This window comes from Hyperoodon ampullatus (genome assembly GCF_949752795.1).
Source record: "Hyperoodon ampullatus genome assembly, chromosome: 3".
Classification (NCBI taxonomy): Eukaryota; Metazoa; Chordata; class Mammalia; order Artiodactyla; family Ziphiidae; genus Hyperoodon; species Hyperoodon ampullatus.
In genome coordinates, this window is record NC_136916.1 from 145,975,752 (window position 1) to 146,000,634 (window position 24,883).

General features: G+C 44.5%; 1 protein-coding gene across 2 annotated transcripts; it reads left to right on the forward strand.

Moving 5' to 3' along the window:
• Positions 1-13,754: 13,754 nt before the first annotated feature.
• RDH12 (retinol dehydrogenase 12) lies at positions 13,755-22,975 on the forward strand (the record flags this gene model as incomplete). Of its 2 annotated transcripts, none has more annotated exons than XM_079701132.1 (7): positions 13,755-13,822; positions 15,265-15,383; positions 15,861-16,016; positions 17,061-17,165; positions 18,004-18,213; positions 19,844-20,033; positions 22,873-22,975. In XM_079701132.1, 7 exons carry the CDS (start codon positions 13,755-13,757, stop codon positions 22,973-22,975), a joined length of 951 nt encoding a protein of 316 aa, XP_079557258.1. The 2 variants fall into 2 exon arrangements, with proteins under 2 accessions (XP_079557258.1, XP_079557259.1); XM_079701133.1 differs by having other exon boundaries at positions 17,097-17,165.
• Between the last annotated feature and the right edge of the window lie 1,908 nt (positions 22,976-24,883).

Below are 24,883 nucleotides of genomic sequence, written 5' to 3' on the forward strand. Positions count from 1 at the left end.
TCATAACAACTCTATGAGGTAGGTACTATGATTTTCCCTATTTCACAGACAAGGAAACTGAAACAACAACAAGGTTAAATACGTTAGCCCAGGACATAGTGGCAGAGCTGGGATTCAAACTTAAGCAGGTTATATCCATCGTGTGTGCCCTTAACGACTGAGCCGTGTTGCCAAAAGATGAGGCTGGAGAACTTCTTCTTATACATATGCACATTTGGGCATCTATGCAAAATTTGCATGCAATTTCATCCATAGAACCCAGATTAAAAACAATTGGTTAAACCTGTCAATTTTAATAATGTAATAGGGAGTTATTTACAAGCAAAAGCGAGTTTATTCAGAAATAGCCATAGGAACCCGCAATTCAAAATATGCAAACTATGGTGGCCCATGGGCAAATCCAGAGAACAAGGAAGGGGAGCTTGCTTTTATAGCAAAAGGTGGGGCGGGGGTGGGGGGGTGGGAGGGACTGTGATAATCAAAGAGTCCATTGGAGAAAGCTGGGAATCCAAAGTATGGAGGCTTCTCATTGGTTGGGCTGCTAAAGTCTGATTGGCCGGACTGTATGCAGTGGAGAGTTTTCTTCTTCCTGCTGGATAGTGATGTAGGCAACACTTTCCTGTGGGAGATATAGGCAAACATCTCTTCCTGTTTTGAGTAATTGATGATGCATGGCTGGGCATGAGAGCTGTCCCACTCCAATTGTAGCTGAGGTTTCTTTAGTTAATTCCACAAAATTGATGACTGAAGATGGGTAAGCAGAAGAGTCACTTGGAGAGGAAGTTAGAGAAAGTGCAGAGGAGGACCTTGAGGAGCACTCAAATTATGGGATAAGTAGAGAAAGGTAAGACTGAAAATGGACTGTGAAACGGGGACAGAGAGGTTGGAGATGTATTAGCCTGGGTCTGAGCAGGTTAGAGAAACCACACAGTAAATTTAAACAGGGAAATTTTAATGTGAAGAATTATTAACCATAACAGGGGATTGGAATAATGAGGAACTGGCTTGTACAGGAGTGATTAAACTTTTCTTATAAAGAAAAGTAAATATTTTAGGCTTTGGGGGCCATCTCTGTTGCAGCTACCAACTCTGCTACTGTAACATGAAAACAGCCATAGACAGTATGTAAATGAATGAGCATGGCTGTGTTCCAATAAAACTTTATTTACACAAACAGGCAGTGGACTGAATTTGGCCTGTGGGTCACAGTTTGCCAACCAGTGGGCTAGTAAGAAGTAAAGAGGACTCTAGGGAATTCCCTGGCAGTCCAGTGGTTAGGACTCCCCGCTTTCACTGCCAAGGGCCCAGGTTCAATCCCTGGTTGGAGAACTAAGATCCCACAAGCTGTGTGGCGTGACAAAAAAAAAAAAAAAGAACTCTAAAGGCTAAAAGAACAGATAAAATAAAAAATAGATATAATTAAAATTTTTAATACAGATATACTATAAATAATACAACATAATATACAATAGCCCCTATCTGGGGCTGAGATGGAGCTCCCTAGGAAAAGACCCCTTCTACTCCCAGACTGAAGCCCAGGGCTTGCTGGAGAGTATAGCACTCTGAATGGCAGAGAAGTCACTGTCTGCTGCACCACTGAAATTTGCTGGAAATCCACTGTGCTAGGGAAAGCTGTCCACAGGGAAGTGTCTCACTGGAGGCACTCTGCTACAAAACCACCTGAGGGGAGGGTTGCTGGGGGACGCTGCCGGCCACTGAATGCCGATGGAGCCAGGCACTTGATGGTGCAGAAGCTGCGTGGACCACAGGAGCCTGGCACCGCGGGAGCCAAGCCTGCTGCAGAAGCCTGCAGAGCTAGCGCAACAGAACCAGAAAGCAAGCCCCTTTCCTTCCGCAGTGTCTCTCCAGTGCCATCTATTGACAAAGCTTAATATCGTGCCAGATGCCAAAGAAGAGAATATAGAAAATAGAAGGGTCATTTTCCACTCTCATAAAGCAGGAAAAAAGGATGAATTGGAGCTGAAAGGCAATAAATTGATAACTGACACCAGAGGGAACCCAGAGGATGTGGTGTAATAGAATGCATTATAAAGGCATTTAAAGAAGTGGGTACAACACCAAAAGCATGATCCATAGAAGAACAAATTAAGTTAGACTTCATCCAAATTAATAACTTCTGTTCTTTGAAAAATAAAGACTGGGAGAAAATATTTGCAAATCACATATTTGATAAAGGACTTGTAGTCAGAATATATATTTTAAAAACTCCCCAAACTCACGATTAAGAAAACAACCCAACTTTTTAAATGGTCAAGTGATTTGAACAGATACTTCAACAAAGAAGATACATAGGGACTTCCCTAGTGGTCCAGTGGTTAAAAATCTGCCTTACAATGCAGGAGATGCGAGTTCCATCCCTGGTTGGGGAACTAGGATCCCACATGCTGAGGAACAACTAAGCCCGGGGGCCACAACTAGAGAGCCTGTGTGCCACAACTATTGAGCCCAAGCACTGCAACTACTGAGCCCACGTGCCGCAACTAGAGAGAGAAGCCCATGCACCACAATGAAGAGTTCGTGCGCCACAACAAAGATCCTGTGTGCCGCAACTAAGACCAGACACAGCCAAAAATGAAAGACAGGAAGGAAGGAAGGAAGGAAGGAAGGAAGGAAGGAAGGAAGGAAGAAAGAAAGAAAGAAAGAAAGAAAGAAAGAAAGAAAGAAAGAAAGAAAGAAAGAAAAGAAAGAAAGAAAGAAAGAAAGAAAGAAAGAAAGGAAGAAAGAAAGAAGGAAGGAAGAAAAGATATATAGATGGCAAATGAGTACATTTTTAAAGTGCTCAATATCACTAGTCCTTAGGGAAATACAAATTAAAACCACAATAAAATGCCACTACATACCTACTATAATGGTTAAAATAAAAAAGACTGACCATATCAAGCACTGATGAGAATGTGGAGCAACTGGAACTCTTATACACTCCTTCTGAGAATACAAAATTATACAACTACCTTGGAAAACAGTTTGGCAATTTCTCAAATAGTTAAATGAGAGTAAACATACATCTATCATATGACTCTTAGGTAATTTCCCAAGAGAAATGGAAGTTTATTCATTCAAAGACTTGTATGTGAATGATCATAGACTCTGTTATAATAAAAAAATAGGAAACAACCCAAGTGTCCATCAACAGGTGAATGGCTAAACAAATTGTAATACATCCACACAATGAATACTACTCAGCAATAAGAAGGAATAGACGGGCTTCCCTGGTGGTGCAGTGGTTGAGAGTCCGCCTGCCGATGCAGGGGACACGGGTTCGTGCCCTAGTCCGGGAAGATCCCACATGCCGCGGAGCGGCTGGGCCCGCGAGCCATGGCCGCTGAGCCTGTGCGTCCAGAGCCTGTGCTCCACAACGGGAGAGGCCACAACAATGAGAGGCCCGCGTACTGCAAAAAAAAAAAAAAAAAAAAGGAAGGAATAGACTTTCAGTGCACTCAACAGCCTGAAGGAATCTCAAAGTAACTACGTTAAGTAAAAGAAGCCAGACCAAAATGATTCCATTTGTATAAAATCCTAGAAAACGCCAACTGTAGGTTATAGACTGCAGTGATAGAAAGCAGACCAGTGGCTTCCCGGGGATGGGGGGAAGTGGAGAGGAATGGGAGGGTTTTACCAAGGGGAATGAGGAAGCTTTTGGAGTGATGAACTTGTTTATTGTCTTGACGGTGGTGACAGACTGTGTGATGAGTGTATGGTAATGTGAAAACTCATTAAATTGTATACTTTTAACATGTGCATATAAATTATACCTCAATAAAACTGTGAAAAATAGAAGTAGGTATTGATCAAGTGTGCCATGCTACTGAGAAGTCAGGCAACAAAGAACTGAGACGTGTCCACTAGATTCAGCACTGTATCAGTCATTGGTGACTTTGGGGAAAACAGCTTCAGAGAAGTGGTTGGGTGGGAGCCTGATGGGAGGAGGCTGTGGGGTGAGCAGAAAGTTAGAAGATGTAGCCAATGTTTTCAGGCTGGGGAGGAGAAAAGAGTTTAGTATCAGGAAGAGGAGGTGGGAAGGTAGGAGCATTTTTATTTATTTAATTTTATTTTTTTGGCCACACCACGCGGCTTATGGGATTAGTTCCCTGACCAGAGATTGAACCCAGGCCCTCGATAGTGAGAGTGTGGAGTCCTAACCACTGAACCACCAGGGAATTCCCTGGTAGGAGCATTTTTAAAGAGCACAAAGGAAAAAGTTAAAGATAAAGGGGAGATAGGAGATAAATGATAGAGTAAGGTCCCTGAGAAAGCAGGAGATGATGGGCTAGAGACAGATTCACTTCAGGAGGAAAGGAAAATGTGATGAGCATGAATTCAAATAGAGTTCTAAACTTGGTAGCAGAATATTCCTTCTGGTGGTCCCTATTTGTGTGTGTGTGTGTGTGTGTGTGTGTGTGTGTTAAGAGGTCAGGATACACGTTGAAATTGAGGCAAGGAGTTTAAGAGGGATAGTGAAGGTTTGGAATAATCTTTGTGGAGATTAGGTTGGTGGCAATTAGTGAAATAAAAAAAGATGGACAGTTTCATTGGAAACCCTAGGTGACGTTGGTGGCTATGTACTTATAATGGCATCAACATGCAAGGTGATGTGATTTGTCTCTAGCAGCTCTCATCAGCCAGCTGCACAAAGAGGACCAACGCATGGGTTCATCCAGAGTTGGGGTTTTCAGGCTCTCAGGGCAGAAAGACAAGGGGGTCAGGGGGCTGAGGATATTGGCAAGGGAACGATTGAAATGACGAGTATGAAATCTCAGTTGGATAAAAAAGGAAGTGATGACAGCAGGGCCTTAGGGTGGTCTGGAGGTCCTCCTGGGGTTAAATAACTGCTACATTGGGATTCGTGCCACAGGAGAGCTAGATGAATAGGAGGTGCTGTGGTGGGGTTGTCTGAATGCAGGATTTTAGAGGTGGATGGTTCCAGGTGTTGACAGGCTGAGGGGTGGAATGAGGTAGAGGAGGTTTCTGATGAGGAGGAGGTCAAGGGCCTGAAGGTCCAGGGAGTTGCTGGCACATCTATGAAGATAATTAAGTCACCTGGATGATGGCAGTGTTAGGATGAGAAGGCTGAGAACCAGGCACCAAAATCATCCGTGAAAAAAGAGACATGGGAGGGAAGTAAATCCAGGACAGGGTCAGAGAGGAGGAGCCTCATGACTTGAGGCTCAAAGGAGCAGGTGTTTCATGTCAGGATGGAGAAAGGGTCTGGAAGTGGGGGTGGGCTGTGGAGAGGACAGTGATACCTTGCCCCCGGGAAGCTGAGGCATGTGGGATACGGGAGAATAAACAGCCTCCACTTCAGAAACTGCAGGCAAAGAGGTGTCCACAGGACACAGCCAGTTCTCAGTTGAGGCCGGGAATTGGGGGTACATTAGAGATACAAAGGCTGAAGATGTGAGGGTGTTTATTATTCATGAAAATGGAATTCCGGTGAGAAGTGTGGAGGGGAGAGGATTGTGGGCTTGGGTCAGGGAGAAGACCAATGGGTTTATGTTTGGGAATGTTCATTTAGCAACTCTGTGTGCAGTGTGGTACGTTTGTTCTTTCAACAACCAAGAAAACTGTCAGTGTGCATGCACTGTGATAAGGGCTGTTGTACAAATAGCACAGGGCGTTTGCAAGTAGTGAAGTGGAGCACTCCTGGGGAAGGCAAACGAAACTCCAGCTGATGAAGGAAAGGGATAGTCGAGAGGCCAGGAGGAGGGGCCGTTGAGCCAAGTGAGCCAGTAGATGGGGTGGAGGGGTGATCAAAGCATACCAGGTATGGGTTTGAAAGCACATGGTGTGATGGAGCTCACAGTGTTCTAAGAACGTGAATGAGTCTAGATCAAAGGGTGGGGATGGGTGAGGGATGGTAGATCAGGTCAGAGACAGGCAACATTCAGACCATGAAGGGCCTGTGTGCCAAGCTAGAGTTCGAACTTTATCCTGAAATCAAGCCTGTGAAAGGTTTTAGGCAGAATGAGATCATTGGATTTATGCCCAGCTGCTGTCCTCCCAAACAAATTGTAATGCTCAATAAACCAATTTCTCCCGCCCACACTTCTCTGAGCTCCAGACCTATATTTCCAGCTACCTGCCAGACCTCTGCCTTTGGCTTTCCTGGCCTCTTCCTGTGTGTGCCTTGAATCTAGTGGATGACACCACCCTTTTTTTTTTTCCGGTATGCGGGCCTCTCACTGTTGTGGTGTCTCCCGTTGCGGAGCACAGACTCCGGACGCACAGGCTCAGCGGCCATGGCTCACGGGCCCAGCTGCTCCGCGGCATGTGGGATCTTCCCAGACCGGGACACGAACCCGTGTTCCCTGCATCAGCAGGCGGACTCTCAACCACTGCGCCACCAGGGAAGCCTGACACCACCCTTCTTTATGCCTACATCCAATCTCACAGGTGCTGTTAGAGAAAACCATGCTCCTGGGGAGGTTGGTGCCAGGACAAATCAATGGTTAACAGCAAAGTTGTCTAACATGCATATTCATTAATTTGCTCCATTATCATGCTCAATCAATGTTTGGAGATGACCCAGTCCACATACTGGGTTCAGGATAGAAGTGATCTATGGCATATCATTTTCTTTGTCTCTTCCAAGCTTTCATTTAAAAGATAAATCCGTACAGAGTAAGATTTCATTAGTAAGACTATCTATTACTTTCTATTGCTTAAGGAAATTATTTTGCAAATACAGGCTTAGCAAGAATTCTCCAGGATAGTTCTCTTAAGTTGTTTTTTCAGTTATCTATAGTTTTGTAACACACTATATATGTAACAATCCACCCACACATAAAGATTAAATAGAATTTATTTTATAATGTTCACGATCTGTGGGTCAGAAACTCAAGCAGGGTTCATCTAGGTGTTTCTTCCCCTGCATGTGGCGTTGACTGGAATTACTCCATGGGGTAATCCAGATGATGTCTGGGTTGGTCCAAGAAGGCTTCCCCTCACATGTCTTGAATCTCGGGAGGATAGCTAGAAGCTGAACTCAGATGGACCACTCTCCCTCTCCATATAGACTCAGGGCATCTCCGTGGTCTTTCCAGCAGGCTTGTTCAACTTCTTCCAAAATGACAGAACTCGAGGAATGATATTTAAGAGATAGAAAATTTCTTAACTTCTGGGCTTGGAAACTGGCACAACATCACTTCCATGTAGTCTATTGGTCAGAGAAGTCACGCTACAGTCACACAGAGCCCACCAAGATTCAGAGAGAGGAGGGGCACATAAACCTACCTCTCCAATTGTCAAGAGACCAAGAGAATGTATGCCATCTTTATTTTTCTTTCTTTTCCATTATGGTTTATTACAGGATATTGAATATAGTTCCCTATGCTATACATAGGACCTTGTTTTTTATCCATTCCATATATAATAGTTTGCATCTGCTAGTTCCACAATTCCCAATCCGACCCTCCCCACACACCGCCCCCCCTTCCCAGCAACCACAGTGTATGCCATCTTTAAACTGTGCTCTTGCTCAGGATCTAGAAGGATATTTTACAAGTGAAATTATTCTTTTGGTATTTCTGTAAAATTACTGAAATCGTTATCATTCAAAATATGTGTGAGGGCATCGTTTAAAAAATTTTAATATCGGGCTTCCCTGGTGGCGCAGTGGTTGAGAGTCCACCTGCCGATGCAGGGGATGTGGGTTCGTGCCCCGGTCCGGGAAGATCCCACATGCCGCGGGGCGGCTCAGCCCGTGAGCCGTGGCCACTGGGCCTGCGCGTCCGGAGCCTGTGCTCCGCAATGGGAGAGGCCACAACAGTGAGAGGACCGTTTATCGAGAAAAAAAAAAAAAAAATTTTAATATCAATCCATTAATTTTTATTGAGCTGTAATTAACATACGACAATATTCATCCTTTTAAAGTAAACAATGCAGTGGTTTTTATTATATTCACAAGGCTGTACAATCATTACCACTGTCTAATTTCATAACACTTTCATCATCCCCAAAAGAAACTTTATACCCTTTGCCAATCACTCCCTATTCCTTCCTCTCCTCAGCTACTGCCAGCAACTAATCTAGTTTCTCTCTCTATGGGTCTGCCTTTAGAGATTTCATAAAAATGGAATCATACAATATGTGGCTGTTTGTGTCTGGCTTCTTCACATAGCATAATGTTTTGAAGATTCTTCCACATTGTAGTACATATTAGTGCTTTATTCCTTTTTATGGCTGAGAATAATTCATTGTACAGACATACCATATTTTCTTAATCCGTTCATCAGTTGATGCACAGTTTAGGTTATTTCCACTTTGGGGCCACTATGAATAATGCTACTATAAACATTTGTGAACAAGTCTCTGTGTAGATATATATTTTTATTTATTTTGTAGACATACCTAGGAATGAAATTGCTAGATCGTATATTAACACTATGTTTAATTGTTTGAGGAGCTACCAGACTGCTTGCCAAAGAAGCTATTTTACATTCGTATCAGCAGTGTATGTTGCCAGTTTCTCTACATCCTTGCCAATACTTGTTATCATCTGTGTATTGATTTTAGTCATCCAAGTGGGTATGAAGTAGTATCTCTTTGTGGTTTTTTTTTTTTTTTTTGCGGTACGCGGGCCTCTCACCGTTGTGGCCTCTCCCGTTGCGGAGCACAGGCTCCGGAAGCGCAGGCTCAGCGGCCATGGCTCACGAGCCCAGCCGCTCCGCGGCATGTGGAATCTTCCCGGACCGGGGCACGAACCCGTGTCCCCTGCATCGGCAGGTGGACTCTCAACCACTGCGCCACCAGGAAAGCCCCTCTTTGTGGGGCTTTTGATTTGCACTCCTCTGATGACTAATGATGCTGAACATCTTTCCATGTACTTATTGGCCATGTTATTTTTAGGTACGTATCCTTGGAGAAATGTCCACTCTGATCCTTTGCCCATTTTCAGTTGGGTTATTTATCTTTTTATTATTGAGGAAAGTCAGGATTTTGACCCAGGAAATCTGGCCCCGCAACCTGTGGGTCTAACTCTCATGCTCTCCTCCCTCTTGCTATGCATCATGGTTACAAAGTGGTACAAATTTTGTTTTATTACTATTTATTCTAGGTAAGAAGTAGGATGAAAAGACATTTAAAAACTGGAAAATATAGCTTCTCTTGGAGGTGATAACTCTCTTGGTTTGGGAAAAGAAACATTTATAACACTTTTAGGAAGGCAACAGGTACCCAATGGAGACAGTTTAATAAAGAAATAGCTAAACTGCCTTGCATGAGAAGATAAAGGAATTTGGGGGTTTGGGTGAATAGTCAAAAAGGAACAAAGATAAGACTCCCTAAAGAAGAGAGCTAACTAATCATCACATTGCATACTTTAAATATCTTACAATTTTCACACTACTATATATAAAATAGAGAACCAACAAGGACCTACTGTATACACAGGGAGTTATACTCAATATTTTGTAATAACCTGTAAGGGAAAAGAATCTGAAAAAGAATATATATATACATATATATATACACAACACACATATGTGTGTGGGTTTGTATAATAATATCTGTGCTGTATACTTGAAACTAACACTTTAAATCAACTATACTTCAATAAAATAAAATTTAAAAAATCTTACAATTTTATTTGTCAGTTGTGCCTCAAGAAAACAAGAAGGAGGAGGAGGGGGAGGAGGAGGAGGAGGGGGAGGGGGGAGGAGAGGGAGGAAAAGAAGAAGAGGGGGAGGGGAGGAAGAAAAGAAGAGTAGTATTAGTAAGAAACATGTCAGGAACTAGAGTTTACAGATAAAAGTAACCAGTGAAAATTTTTCAGTGTCAGGGTAACCAAAGGGTTTTAAGAAAGGGCTGTTTAAAGTTTAGTATTAAGTCAATTATGTTGCTGAATTATAAACCCCCTCCATTTTCCCAAATCTTGGAAAAATCACACAATGTGTGAATTCACAGAAATCTTTGGGAGATTGATTGTTGGTCTTCCCAATAGATATAGGAAAGGGATCTAAGCCAACTTTATGTAAAATCAAAAGATGGGATGATTTCACTAACATTCGATTACATCTTATCAATAAAATGTAACACAGTGATCAAGGATTGTTAAAATAAATGTGGCAGAGTGAATTGATGAGACCTTAAACTTATGTTTTGCTTTTCACTGCTCTGAAAAGAAATCTCCATGTTGATTGTTAGGGGTGGGTGTAGGGGAGCCAGATGTCATATCATCGTATGAATGTGGTCCGATGGTGCCCAGCACTGTAAGTATGTGGATAGGACACCAGTAATAAGATTTGAAATGTATGGAGCTAGAAGCAAATCAGTGGAAAATTCTTCCAATCATCAGAAGTGTAAAAGGTAAGTGGAATGTGGACTGTTTTGTTCTCATAAATCCCTGGTCAAAATGGAAATTATTCAATAATGCAGCATATACAATTACAAATGTACCATTTTTTCTTGTTTTTTTGGTGTGAATACATGAAAAATAATTGATCAGAATTTCTGTTTCTAGGGCGGCAATACTACAAACCACAAGTGTATGTGACTGTGTATGAAAGCACATAATTTATGCAACTATCAATAATTCAAAACAAATTTGAATAAAACCTCAATCTAAGCATGAGAAAACATCAGAAAACCCAAATTTAGAGACATCCTACAAAATAACTGGCCAATACTCTTCAAACGTGCCATTGTACCTAACAACTAAATGCAGTGTAGGGTCCTGAGTTAGATCCTGTTCAAGAAATAGAACATTAGTGGAAAAACTGGTGAAAATACAGTAAGTCCTTCAGTTTACTTAATATTATTATACAAATGTTAATTTCCTAGTTTTAATCATTGTACTAAAATTATTTAAGATGTTAACATTAGAGGAAGCTGTGTGAAGGGTACATGGGATCTTTCAGTACTATTTTTGCAACTTTTCTGTAACCCTTAAACATAAAAATTTTTTTAAACAAATTTGATCATCCATGATAGAGGTAAGGCTGAATTATCTTTTATTTCTGTCTATGGAAAATGATATTTACAAAATCATTGTCACAGCAAGAGGCCATCAGAACTATGCAGCCAAAAAAGTGAGAAAAAAATATTATTAAGCATGTCAGGCAGTTAGTTAATAAAAATATAATATTCTGGACTTTGTGATCTTTGTGGCAATTAGATTTTTTAAATTTTATTTTTTATTTTATTCAAGTACAGTTGATGTACAATATTATATGTTACAGGTGTACAATATAGTGATTCACAATTTTTAAAACTTATACTCCATTTATAGTTATAAAATATTGGCTATATTCACTGTGTTGTACAATATATCTTTTTAAAAATTTTAAATATCTATTTTATTTATTTATTTGGTTGTGCTGGGTGAAATACAGTGAAGTGCACAAATTTTAAGTGTGTATTCACTGAGTTTAAGAATGTCTGCCCAGGGCTTCCCTGGTGGTGCAGTGGTTGAGAGTCCGCCTGCCGATGCAGGGGACATGGGTTCGTGCCCCGGTCCGGGAAGGTCCCACATGCCGGGAGCGGCTGGGTCTGTGAGCCATGGCTGCTGGGCTTGAGTGTCCGGAGCCTGTGCTCCACAATGGGAGAGGCCACAACAGTGAGAGGCCCGCGTACAGCAAAAAAAAAAAAAAAAAAAAAAAAAAAAGAATGTCTGCCCAGCAGACATCCACTAGGAGGAAGGCATCGGGGAGCACCAGCAGAAAGTTCCCCTCAGGGGCTTCTGGGACTTTGCAGTATTTGCAGCTGACATTGCTGCAGTGAACTGGACCCAGAGCAGGAGAAGCGGGAAGAGATGGGAGAGGCAACCTGGGAGTCAAGAGGGATTCCCCTTGGGAATGACCTGACTACTCCTTTTTCTGTTCATCAGGTTCTTGGGATTTGCAAGGGGCAGGAATGGAACCAGGAAATGCTCAGTAAGTGTATGTTAAATGGATGGATGAATCAATGAACGAAGGAGTGAGCACCTGCCTGCTACAGGAGTCTTCTTTCATCACTCGTGTCTTCTTGGAGCCTCCTCTAGCTTTGCAGGAAGGAGCAGATCTGGGGCATGACTCTTGGAGTCATGTCCAGGAGAGGACTACTGAGTGAGCAAAGGCTGTGAACCCTACATATCCTCCTCCCATCCCCTCACACACCTCCAGAGGGCGCTGAGAGTTTCTGCTTGGTTTGTTTCTCTCTTTCCCCTCATCTTTAATAGCATTCAACTGAAACATCACCTGCATTCATTACCTCTCCCTTTTCTACACTAAACCCTTGAATAAAGCAAGTAGGACAGAAATCAATACAGCTAATCATAACAGCCAACTCTCTCTATATATATATATATATTTGGCCTTGCTGCACAGCATGCAGGATCTTAGTTCCCAGACCAGGGATCTTAGTTCCCTGACCAGGGAAACTGTGCCCCCTGCAGTGGAGGTGCAGAGTATTAACCACTGGACCACCAGGGAAGCTCAAACAGCCAACTCTTTTTCTTTTTCTTTTTTTAAAATTTATTTATGTTTTGGCTTCTTTGAGTCTTCGTTGCTGCGTGCGGGCTTTAGTTGCGGCGAGTGGGGGCTACTCTTCGTTGTGGTGCGCGGGCTTCTCATTGCAGGGGCTTCTCTTGTTGCAGAGCATGGGCTCTAGGTGCCCGGGCCTCAGTAGTTGTGGCGTGTGGGCTTCAGTAGTTGTGGGTTGCGGGCTCTAGAGTGCAGGCTCAGTAGTTGTGGCACACAGGCTTAGCTGCTTCACAGCATGTGGGATCTTCCCAGACCAGGGCTTGAACAGGTGTCCCCTGCATTGGCAGGCGGACTCTTAAGCACTGCGCCACCAGAGAAGTCCCTGAACATCCAGCTCTTATACCGTGTCTACTATGTGCTAGTCTCCGTCTCAAATTTCCTACCTATTTAATTAATTTAATACTTAAAAAGGTAGGTGTATATTTTATCATGCCATTATGCAAGTGAGTTAACAGAGAGGTTTAGTAACTTGCCCAGGGCCACCCATCTGGTAAGCAGTTCAGCTGAGATTTGAACCAGGAAGTCCATGCTAAGAGCCCATGCACTGAAACACTATACCTTTTCTTTGGCATGTACAATACATGTGTGTGTTAACTTCATTGAAACAGAACATAAAACACAGTCAAGTGCACAAATCAAGTGTGTGACTCAGTGAAGTTTCACAAAGTGAGCACACCTGTGTAATAGCAACCCCCCCCAAAGAACAGAACACTACCCGCCCCCCCAGGAGATCCCAACATACCCCACTCCAGTCTCTACCCCTTCCCCACCAAGGGAAACACTCTCCTGAATTCTCTCACCTCTCTTCTGGGGGTTTCTTCCTTGTCTGTCTATTTTAATCACACTGTATTTCAAGTATCATGGGGTCTGCTGCTAAAGTTAAAAGTATTCTATTTTGCAGGAGTGGAGGTCAGGGTGGTGGAGGGAACACATTCCCTAGATAAGAGAAATGACTGAGGGTGGGAAAGTTAGGGGCAGTTCTCCATCTCCCCTCATTCTCTTTGCCAGTAAGTGTGAGGCTCTGCTGTTTTCTCCATCCTTCTCTCCCAGGACTACATCTCCCAGCAGGCTGTGCTCTGACAGCTCTCGGATTTAAATAGGATTCTGGGCTACGCTTAGAGCCAGGCTGTTGCTGAACACCCAGGAGCGAGAGGAGCTGGAGGAAAGAGAAGCAGCAAGAAGCAGCCAAGAGTTGGAGCCAGACCAGGAGAAGCCCGAGCCAGAGTTGGAGTCAAAGTTGCTCTTGGTAAAGCAGCAGCAACTAAAGAAGTTGAAAAGATGCTGGTTTTCTTGGGACTGCTCACCTCCTTCCTTTCTTTCCTGTATGTGACAGCTCCATCCATCAGGTTTGTCTTAATTCAGTAACTCATTCAATAGTTTACAAAGCCCTGAATTGGGAGCCACGGAGCTTGTAAGAAGATGAGTTCATAGCTGCTGAAGGAAGAGAAAGGGATGGAGGCCAAGGGAGAGAAAGTCAAGGCAGGAAAAGCAGGAAGGAAGGAGGTAGTTATGAATACTGTGGTGGAAAACGAGAAGGAAGCACCTGGGGCTGGGAGAGGAGGGGCGGGTTTGAATTCTGATGCTAGTGGAAGGCTGAGTGGATGACTCTGGTAAGTAGCTTGACAGACATTTTATGGGGGAGTCCTTGCTCTTTCACTCCATTCCCTTGGGTTCCTCTGAAGGTCTCCCTTTCTTCACTGTCCCTAGTCAAGGTGGCCCTGCTGTGTTACGGTGGGTGGTCATTGCCAAGGGACTCAGTTGTTAAGTACCAGGCATCTGGGGAAGGGAACAAATTCTCTTCCCTTTGAGACTACCCTCAACTAACGTTTTGGGTTGGCTCTTTTGCTGTGGGATTTCTGGAGATGTCAAAGAAATGTGTGTTATGAGTAGAGAACTTTTAAATTATTGATGATAAAGAAGGTTAAATGGACATATCAGAGACAGAGTGTTGCTCTAGGTCCCGCCATAGAAACCTGGGTTTGGGTTCCAATTTTGCCACCATGAGCAAGTGACTTGAACTTCTCTGAGCCTCAGCTTTCTCCACTGTAATGTGGGGATAATAACAGAGTGGTTGAGAGAATTAAATTCCCTTGGAAAACGCCTAGCCTAGTGCTTGGCAGTTGGATGATGCTCAGGTAATGTTAGTTTTACTTCCTCCCGTCCTATTTTTGGGAACTTGTCAAGTCAACTCTATGTAAAAGGAGGCTCTCTGCACAGAGGTCTGAACAAGGGAGGTTTTCTCTCTGTGCATTGATGGCGAGTATGAAATCTCTAGTGGGATGGCAGAATATTCTTGCTCTCTAAAACTGGAGAGGCAGCCCAAGAGCCGTATTTCTATATGGGACCCTGGAGGTGCTGTTCATCAGTTACTACTCACCAATGATGCTTATTGAAGGTGAGGGCTCAGGACCACTGATTCCACTAATGCCCATCCCCCTCGTGTTTTTAGGGCAGGATAGAGAAGGAAGATGACCTCTGGGAACCTCTAGAGATAGGAGCGAGGTATCTTTGTTGTTTAACAAGGGACCATTGGCCCTGGCTCAAGAGAACTTATTCTATTTGCCCAGATGATCATTTGTAGCTTCCGGGCACGTGACCTCCCAACCTGAGCTGATAAGCAGGAGACTGCCTTGCCCACTGGGGAGACGCTGTCCCCTGAAGATTAGCTTCTTTAAGTCTCCTGACAACAATGAAAAGAAATCCCTCTTTGAGGCTGGGTGGATTTTATGTATCTCAGTATGGGGGTGGAAAGGATGGTGCATAAATGTTTTGTTTCTCTTGCCTGTAGGAAGTTCTTTGCTGGTGGGGTCTGTGGAACAAATGTGCAGCTTCCCGGGAAGGTGGTGGTGATCACCGGTGCCAACACAGGCATCGGCAAGGAGACAGCCAGAGAGCTTGCTCGCAGAGGCAAGTCCTTCCTTTCCGTTTCCACAGGGCAGCACCTCCTGTCTTTCTCACTAGGAACTCTACTCACGTTCCCTTTTCTTTCCTCCTGGGCTTAGAAATTCTGGTCAGGAACTCAAGGAACCTGGGATTCAAGTCCAGCTGTGACACCAACTTACTCTGTGACTTAAACTTTCCTTCCTTCCTGCTCCTTCTCTATTATATAAAGTAAGGAAAACAATGATGTCCGTGTATAATATTGGTCAGGTCAGTTATTCTAAAAGGAGATCCTAAGCCATGTTAAATATCAGGGTGTAAAAACCAGGGTTCCCAGCCTGGGGTTAAGCTGATAGCAAGGAGAATCTGGAAGCGGCAATTTAGCCACTCACTGCTTTAGGGATGGTGCGGGGAATGCTCTGTGCACCAGTCCAGAACTCACTTACTAGACTCTTCTTCCGCCCAGGGTCTGACCACATTGCTGTCTGTTTGTTTTGGCCCCAGGAGCCCGAGTATACATTGCCTGCCGAGATGTACTGAAGGGGGAGTCTGCTGCCAGTGAAATCCGAGCTGATACAAAGAACTCCCAGGTGCTGGTACGGAAACTGGACCTATCTGATACCAAATCCATCCGAGCCTTTGCTGAGGGCTTCCGGACAGGTGAGGCCCTGGGGACTGGCTAGAAAGGCAGGAAGCTGGGTGTGGGAGTGGCTGCTCCACTCTGGACCAACTCTGACCCTTACATCGGACCCATCATGGATTCCACTGCACAGGTTCTGCCACACGAACCAGCAGGGCAGGGAATTGGCACGGGGATGGTGGGTGGACAGGCTGGGCAGGATCCTTATCATCTTGCCTCAGCAGTGGGAATGTTGGAGGTGACAGCTCCCTGCCTGGGCTTGTACCTTGGCATCGAGGTGTGGCCCTGATGCCACTCTCTTCTTTCATCCTGAGAATCAAATTTCTGTGGCCATAAGCACAAGAGGAAGTTGTGCTGCTGCAAATATTCTTCTGTATCTTGGAAAATGACCATCTTCTATCAAGGACTATGAAATCCATGAGGGACAGGAACCATGTCTGTCTTATTTTACCACTGTATGCCCAGTGCCCAGCCCAGCTCAGAGTCAGTACTAAGTACACATTTGATGAATGAATGGATGAATGAATGAATGGTGTCCAGGAAGATAACAGCAACTAAAATTAGAAACCCAGGACTTTCCTGGTGGCACAGTGGTTAAGAATCCGCCTGCCAATGCGGGGGACACGGGTTCGAGCCCTGGTCCAGGAAGATCCCACATGCCGCGGAGCAACTAAGCCTGTGAGCCACAACTACTGAGCCTGTGCTCTAGAGCCCGCGAGACACAGCTACTGAGCCCGTGTGCCACAACTACTGAAGCCTATGCACCTAAAGGCCGTGCTCCGCAACAAGAGAAGCCACCACAATGAGAAGCCCACAGACCGCAATGAAGAGTAGCCCCCGCTTGCCACAACTAAAGAAAGCCCGTGTGCAGCAACAAAGACCCAACCTAGCCATAAATAAATAAATAAATAAATACATTTATATATATTAAAAAAATTAGAAACCCAATGACAGTGGCTACTGAATATCACTGAGATAGGTCCAAAGGCAAGGAACAAACACTCAGGACTGGCAGCTAGCTGACTCCTTGCTAACCACATGGTCTCCTTGGTTGTGCTCTTTAGAGGAAAAGCAGCTTCATATTCTGATCAACAATGCAGGAGTGATGATGTGCCCATATTCCAAGACAGCTGATGGCTTTGAAACCCACCTGGGAGTCAACCACCTGGGTGAGTATCTTAGAGTGAGTGAAAAGCGAGGCATATGCCAGCATGTTCTCTGTAGGGATATCACCCTGTACCAGTGCTGAGAATCTCCACTGGTCCTCATAGAGACCAAGATTCTGCTAGACTGGAGATATTGGTTTTTCTTTCACTACCTCTCTCCTAACCAGTACAAAAAAGAGAGCTCATCCTACTCATACTGTTAAGAAACCCCAAACTTAGGAGATACCAGGAAGAAGAAGGTCCTTCTTGAATGGGACTGTGGTAATGCAAGACTTGCCAAGCAGGGTCAGGAGTGGGGGTGCAGAAGTCCGTGTTTGGCTGGAGGGGGGGTCATATCTATAACTGAGGACCGAGCAAGCAAGGGTTGGTCCATCGTGGAGGCAGACCTTGAGGACCTGAGGTATGAGAGAGGCTAGTGTTCAGAGCTTGAGGCAATGGCTCTAGTGAGGGGATCACAGAACAGGTTCTCTGATCCTCGGCAAAAGTTATTTCCCCTGACTATTCCATCCTTCCTTCTGTACATGCCCACAGTTGTGTGATCGTAACCAGACGAGGGATGTCAGAAGCCAGCAGTTGCTCCTGACCGGGGCAAGGACAGAGGAACAAATAACAACAGATTACGTATATATTGCCTTACCTGGAGTACAGCTCTGGCCCTTGCCTTGAGGACTCCACTAACTCAGACTGACTGACCATTAGCACTAAGTTACTCATGGTATCAACATGTTCACACCCAGAAGATAGTGAGCTAGTGATGAAGCCCTGTCATACATCAGCTCCCACACCCCGAGCCCAGGCTGCCGTTCCACTCTTGAATCTCCCCTGCTGGCTCTCCTCACAGGCCACTTCCTTCTCACCCACTTGCTCCTGGGGCAGCTGAAGGAGTCCGCTCCTGCACGGGTGGTGAACCTGTCATCAGTGGTCCACCACGCTGGCAAGATTCGCTTCCATGACCTCCAGGGTGAGAAGTCCTACAACCGGGGTTTTGCTTATTGCCACAGCAAGCTGGCCAATGTGCTCTTTACTCGTGAGCTGGCCAAGAGGCTCCAAGGTAAGTCTAGAGAAAGGGCCAGGGTTAAGACAGAAAAGCAGGGGCTTCAGTCCAGATTAGAGGTTCACAGAAACTTCTGAAGTCAGGATGTCAAACGTGCACATTTCAGTGGCAGCTCTGTGCACTTAGGAGAATGAGGTTATAAAACTGAGTAAAAACAGAGTCCTTGACCTTGGGAAGCTTAAAACTGAACAGAGGTCAGGAACCTATAAACCTTATGTGCTTTGTCACATCTTATTTCATATTTATCATCTCATCTGATTTTTCACAACAACCTCTTGCAACAGGCAGAGTAGGTATTGTTTTCACTATTTTATGGGTCCACACTGAGGTCCAAAGAAGCTGCTGGCCCAAGATTATATGGCAAGTGAAGGAGTGAGGACTGTGCCATTTGCTGAGGTTTACAGGGTGAGCTGAGCTACAGAGCCGCCACTTACTGCCTGGAGTCAGGGTTTCAGATACTTGGGTGTGAGTTCTTGCTCTACCATATAGTAGCCACGTGTGTATACAAACATGTCCCTTTAACCTTCCTTGACTTCATCCCCTCAACTGTAAAATGAGGTGAGGCCACTCTTGATCCTATGATTCTGCGCTCCCCTGGAGTTTTTGCTGAGCTTCTGACACTGACATCTGTGAATCTGGAGGACCATTTGCTACAGTGAATAAGCCAGAGTTTGGGGAAAATGGTATTTACTATCAGAATGCAGAAAGTAGAAGAATAGGGTAATCATTTAAATGAATACTAATAATGACAACAATAATTGAGAGTTTGTGTGTGCCATATACTATCTGTGTCTCAACTCATTTAATACACTATTCCTATGAGGTAGGTGCTATCATTTTTCCCCTCCCTACAAAAGAAGAGGTAGGTACAGATATCTTGAGAAACTTGCCTGAGCAAGATATATTAATTCCGAGGTGAGCCAGCATTCAAATCCAGGCAATCTAGCTCAGAAGTCTATGCTCTTTACTCTATATCGAGGTTCAGACCTTGGCCCTGCAACCAGCTAGGTGTGACCTTGGGCAATTTACTTAACCTGTCTGTGATGAGAACTCAGTTTCCTCAGCTGTAAATGGGCTTCTTAATATTACCTACCTCATGAACCTCTTTGAGAGTCAAATGAGATAACACATAAAACATGTAGCACAGCCCTTCTACGTAATAAGTACTAAAAATAGTGGAGACAGCAGGGGTGTCTTGGGGGCATGTTAACTCTCATCATTTCCATCAACACCTCTCAATCTACACCTCATTAAATGTGCTTGCCCGGCAAATGCAATTCACAACAAGGTCCTAGCTTCCTACCTTCTAACAGGATTGCCGCCCCGAAGACCCTCCAATAGAAATTCCAAAGATACCATTTAAGCCAAAGATTAAGGTGACACTAAAATAGAAGGATGTTCAACCAAGCATTCCTTTTGGAGCATAGAAGGCTGAGAAGGCTATAGATCTTTCTGGATAAGATCAATTAATTACTCATGAGATTCTACCTGGCTAGAGGTGGTGTCTTCTGAACACTGGGGTTCTGTTTCCCAAGTCCCTTCTCACTCGTGCATGTTGCTGCAGGAGATGAGCTGTTTCCCGGCCTCGGAGTGTGTCTCTGGTCTAACTGTGCCCTTATTGCCCTAGGCACGGGGGTCACCACCTACGCAGTGCACCCAGGCATCGTCCGCTCCGAACTGGTCCGACACTCCTTCCTGCTGTGCCTGCTCTGGCAGCTCTTCTCCCCCTTCCTCAAGACGACGAGGGAGGGGGCCCAGACCAGCCTGCACTGCGCCCTGGCTGAGGGCTTGGAGCCCCTGAGCGGCAAGTACTTCAGGTGCGCAGAGGCCGCATGCGTTCTCCCCATCACCTGTGTGCATGGGGAGGCATAGGACTCCCTGGGCTTTGCGCCCCCAGTGGCCAAGTTTGTGCCTGAAGGGGGAATCCAGGTTCACGTTGGGCCGGCCAGTAGACCATACTTTTCTAAGGAAACATTTGAAACATGGCAAAGGTTGGTTTTATGGCTCTGTTTCAAACCTGTGTGCCACATTTCCAGGTAAGCCTTTGTAGAGCCTTTTTCTCTTCCTTGAAGCTTTTGACTGACTTCCTTCATGAATTTTTTTTTTTTTTTGCGGTACGCGGGCCTCTCACTGCCACGGCCTCTCCCATTGTGGAGCACAGGCTCTGGACACGCAGGCTCAGAGGCCACGGCTCACGGGCCCAGCCGCTCCATGGCACGCGGGATCCTCCCGGACCGGGGCCCGAACCCGTGTCCCCTGCATCAGCAGGCAGACTCCCAACCACTGCGCCACCAGGGAAGCCCCCCTTCATGAATTTTTAAATGACACATAGCACGAAACTCCAGGGCAGTCACCTGTTCCTAGTGTGAACTCTGTCTCCCAAAGCTGCGAAGACTGGCACTATCTGTTGGAACATAAAAATAGACATTTTGGTGTTGAGGTTTATCACAAACTCAATGGGCAATCAGAGTCTGGGAATATAGGGAAGCCCAGGATTACATCTCTTCCCATTCCATGACTTGATCCAGCCCAGTCTGCTTTTCTGTCCCACTTTGTTCAAGATGGTTCACTGGTACACCATTTATTAGGTGAAGCATTGGAAATAGCCTCAGTGTCCAACAATAGGGGAATGGATAAATGATCATAGCTAATGTTGCTTGAGCTCTTACAACATGTTTGGCACTCTTCTAAGTTTTACGTGTATTAATTCATATAATCATCATAACTCTGAAAGGTAGATCGTATTATTGTCCCCATTTTACAGATGAAGAAACTAAGGCACAGAAAAATTAGCTTGCTCAGGGTCATATAGTTTATAAGTGGTAGGCCTGGGATTTAAACCCAGGCAGTCTGGCTCTAGAGCCGTGCTGTTCAGCGTGGTTGTCACTAGCCATATATGGCTACTGAGCACTTGAGATATGGCTAGTCCAATCTGGGACATACTGTACGTGTAAAATGTACACCAGATTTTGAAGACATAGTGAAGCCCATGATCCCAGTTTTATATAAAAGAAAGAGAAAGACTTTATATCTATATATACACAAACAGAGCAAAAAAGAGAGTAAGGAAAGCAATTAAATAATAGGTTTTTTGGGCTTCCCTGGTGGCGCAGTGGTTAAGAATCCACCTGCCAATGCAAGGGACACGGGTTTGAGCCCTGGTCCAGGAAGATCCCACATGTCATGGAGCAACTAAGCCCGTGTGCCACAACTACTGAGCCTGCACTCAAGAGCCCACGAGCCACAACTACTGAGCCCACATGTCACAACTACTGAAGCCTCCATGCCTAGAGGCCGTGCTCCACAACAAGAGAAGCCACGACAATGAGAAGCCCGCTCACTGCAACTAGAGAAAAGCCCATGTGCAGCAACGAAGACCCAACACAGCCAAAAATAAAAACAAACAAATTAATTAATTAATTAAAAAAAAAGAAACTCTTCTTTAAAAGACAAAATAAAATAATAGGTTTTTCTTCTTTATCAGTACTACATTTTCCAAGTGCTCTACAGGACTTTTATAATTAGAGAAAAACTTCTATTTATTTATTTATTTTTATTTAGGCTGTGTTGGATGTTCATTGCTGTGCACGGGCTTTCCCTAGTCGTGGTGAGCGGGGGCTACTCTTCGTTGCGGTGCGCCAGCTTCTCATTGCAGTGGCTTCCCCTGTTGCAGAGCACGGGCTCTAGGCGTGTAGGCTTCAGCAGTTGTGGCATGTGGGCTCAGTAGTTGTGGCACATGGGCTTAGTTGCTCCGCGGCATGTGGGATCTTCCCGGACCAGGGCTGGAACCCGTGTCCCCTGCATTGGCAGGAGGATTCTTAACCACTGCGCCACCAGGGAAGTCCAAAACTTCTATTTAAAGAAAAACACCATGAACACTGTGCTCTGCCCCAGCCCCCCTCACCTGCTCACCCCAAAACAAAACAGCGGTGCTTAGTCGGGTTCATGGCGCACAAGGGGTCTGTGGATAGAATTTAAGGGGTCTTCGAACCTGGATGGAAAGATAATTTCATCTTTAGTTTCACTAACCTCCGTCTGAAATTTGCCATTTCCTTTGATTATGAATGTAGGAAGTGAACTGCAGTAGTAGTGATACCGGTGACTTTGTCCCCAAGAAAACTATAAATAATTTCATGTCACATTGCAATTGTTGCAGATACCTCAGGATGTCACTTCTGCTCACCAATACCTTGAAATCTGGTGGTGATTAGACCCAGTGCTAGCCCTTCTAATAGAACACATTACTATACCACACATTGTTTTTAAAATATTTTATACTGTATATAAGATAGATAACCCTCAAGGACTTACTGTACAGCATGGGGAACTCTACTCAGTATTCTGTGATAACCTATATGAGCAAAGAATCTAAAAAAGAATGAATATATGTATATGTGTAACTGAATCACTTTGAGGTACACCTGAAACTAACACAACATTGAAAATCAACTACACTCCAATAAAACTAAAATTTTTAAAAAGTCAATACAAAAAAGAAAAGGAAATATTTTAAAACTGCATTTCAATACAGTTAGTTTCTTTTTATCTAATGTATTTTATTACACATTAAAAATATATTCTGAAGAAGATGACATAAACTTTTCCAGACTGTCCATTTTCACTCCTGGATGTTCACCCCCTTTCTATGCCCTCCAGTGACTGCAAGAAGGCTTGGGTGTCTCCAAGGGCCCGGAATAACAAAACGGCTGAGCGCTTGTGGAACGTCAGCTGTGAGCTGCTGGGAATCCAGTGGGAGTAGAGCTGGTGGAATAGGCACAGGTGTATCAGGCCCAGCCCACGCCATAAGGAAAGGGGACCGAGGAGAAGGCCCGCCCTGCAGGATTGTCCTGGCTGGCTGCTGTTGCGAATCCTGCCCTGCTCTGATACTCCTGACCCTTCTAGAAATCTTCACACACCCAACCCTCTCATGAGGCTGGCTCATGGCACGAGACAGTCACACCTACAGAGTATTCTTCTCCAAGACTTGCAGAGTCGGCCAACCTCTCGGGCCAGGAGGACTGGGCAGATGCCAGGCTGGGCACGGTGATGGCAGAAGAACCTGGGAAATTGGGTCAATTTCCTTACCGAGACCAGCTAGCATGCTCAGCTGAGGTGACAGGAGCATCAACGTCACTTCTTTCCGGGGACCATAGACTCAAAAACTCTTGACGGATCTCTTTCCTCTTTGAAACATTAATCTGGAGTCTGGACCAACTCAGGAAAGTGTTGGCTCAACCTTGGTCGATTTTAGTTCCTTCCTCTGAGCATCCTGGAGCAACGATGTAAAGCTGGACCTTCCTGTTTTCTTTTTCCAGTACTTTTTTAAAAATTAAAAACAGATATTTTCAGCTTTACTGAGATATAATTAACATATTGTGTAAGTTTGGACCGTCCCATTTTCAATGTAGATGGTTTCTTTTTCTAAAGAGTTCCCTTTTACCTCAATTTTTAGAGAAAATAAAGACTGCACATTCACCTTATTGCCTTATTTATTCTCTCAGGGTAGCAAGGGAGAAATGAAACCAAGTTGTTGTTTTTGTTTTGTTTTGTTTTATTATTTATTTATTTATTTGGCTGCACCGGGTCTTTGTTGCTGCGTGTGGGATCTTTGTTGTGGCGTGCAGGATCTTTAGTTGCAGCATGTGGGATCTAGTTCCCTCACTGGAGATCAAACCTGGGCCCCTTGCATTGGGGGTACAGAGTCTCAACCGCTGGACCACCAGGGAAGTCCCGAAACCAAGTTTAATGAGTACTATCTCACCCTACCCACCCACCCATAACCTTCTTATAATATCTCCTCTGCGTGCAGAATAAGATGGTTCAGTTGAGTATTTTCTCCAGTTTCTTCCAGCTCTCACATTTGATTATCTAAGAAGTGATGAGTGATTTAAATTATACAGATGCTGAGCTTCACTATAGATTAAGCCCAGAGGTAGTAGAGGACTTCATTTAATTTGATATACAGATGCAGAAAAACCAAGCTCTGATAAACCCTCTGCCTAAAATCATAGCTCTTTTCTCTTTTGGCCTCCCTGCTCTCCTCTGCTGTGGCCTTGGGTGACCTGTTTCTTGCCTTAAGTGCTGAAGTTCTCCAAGAAGAGCAGAGAGACATGCCAAATCTTTTAGCCAATTGACCCAAGAAGTTATGTTATTGCTTCCAGTTTGAAAGCATCCAAAGGGCATGTGGTGACAAAAATTCCCTTTCCTTCCATAGCAATTAGACTTAAAAAACAAACAAAAAACCATTTTACTATGGAAATTTTCAAATAGATGAAAGTAAAGCAAATGGTATCATGAAAAACCCCACGTACCTACCTGTCACCCAGCTTCAACGTTGTTAACATTTTGTCAATCTTGTTTCATCTATTTCCCCCATAACATTTTCTTGGGGGTTGGGTATTTTATTTTATTTTTAAAATTTTTAAAATTTTTAAAATTTATTTATTTTATTTTTGGCTGTGTTGGGTCTTTGTTGCTGCACATGGGCTTTCTCTAGTTGCGGCGAGCGGGGGCTACTCTTCGCTGTGGTGCGTGGACTCCTCATTGCGCAGCTTCTCTTGTTGCCGAGCACAGGCTCTAGGCACGCGGGCTTCAGTAGTTGTGGCACATGGGCTTAGTTGCTCCACGGCATGTGGGATCTTCCCGGACCAGGGCTGGAACCTGTGTC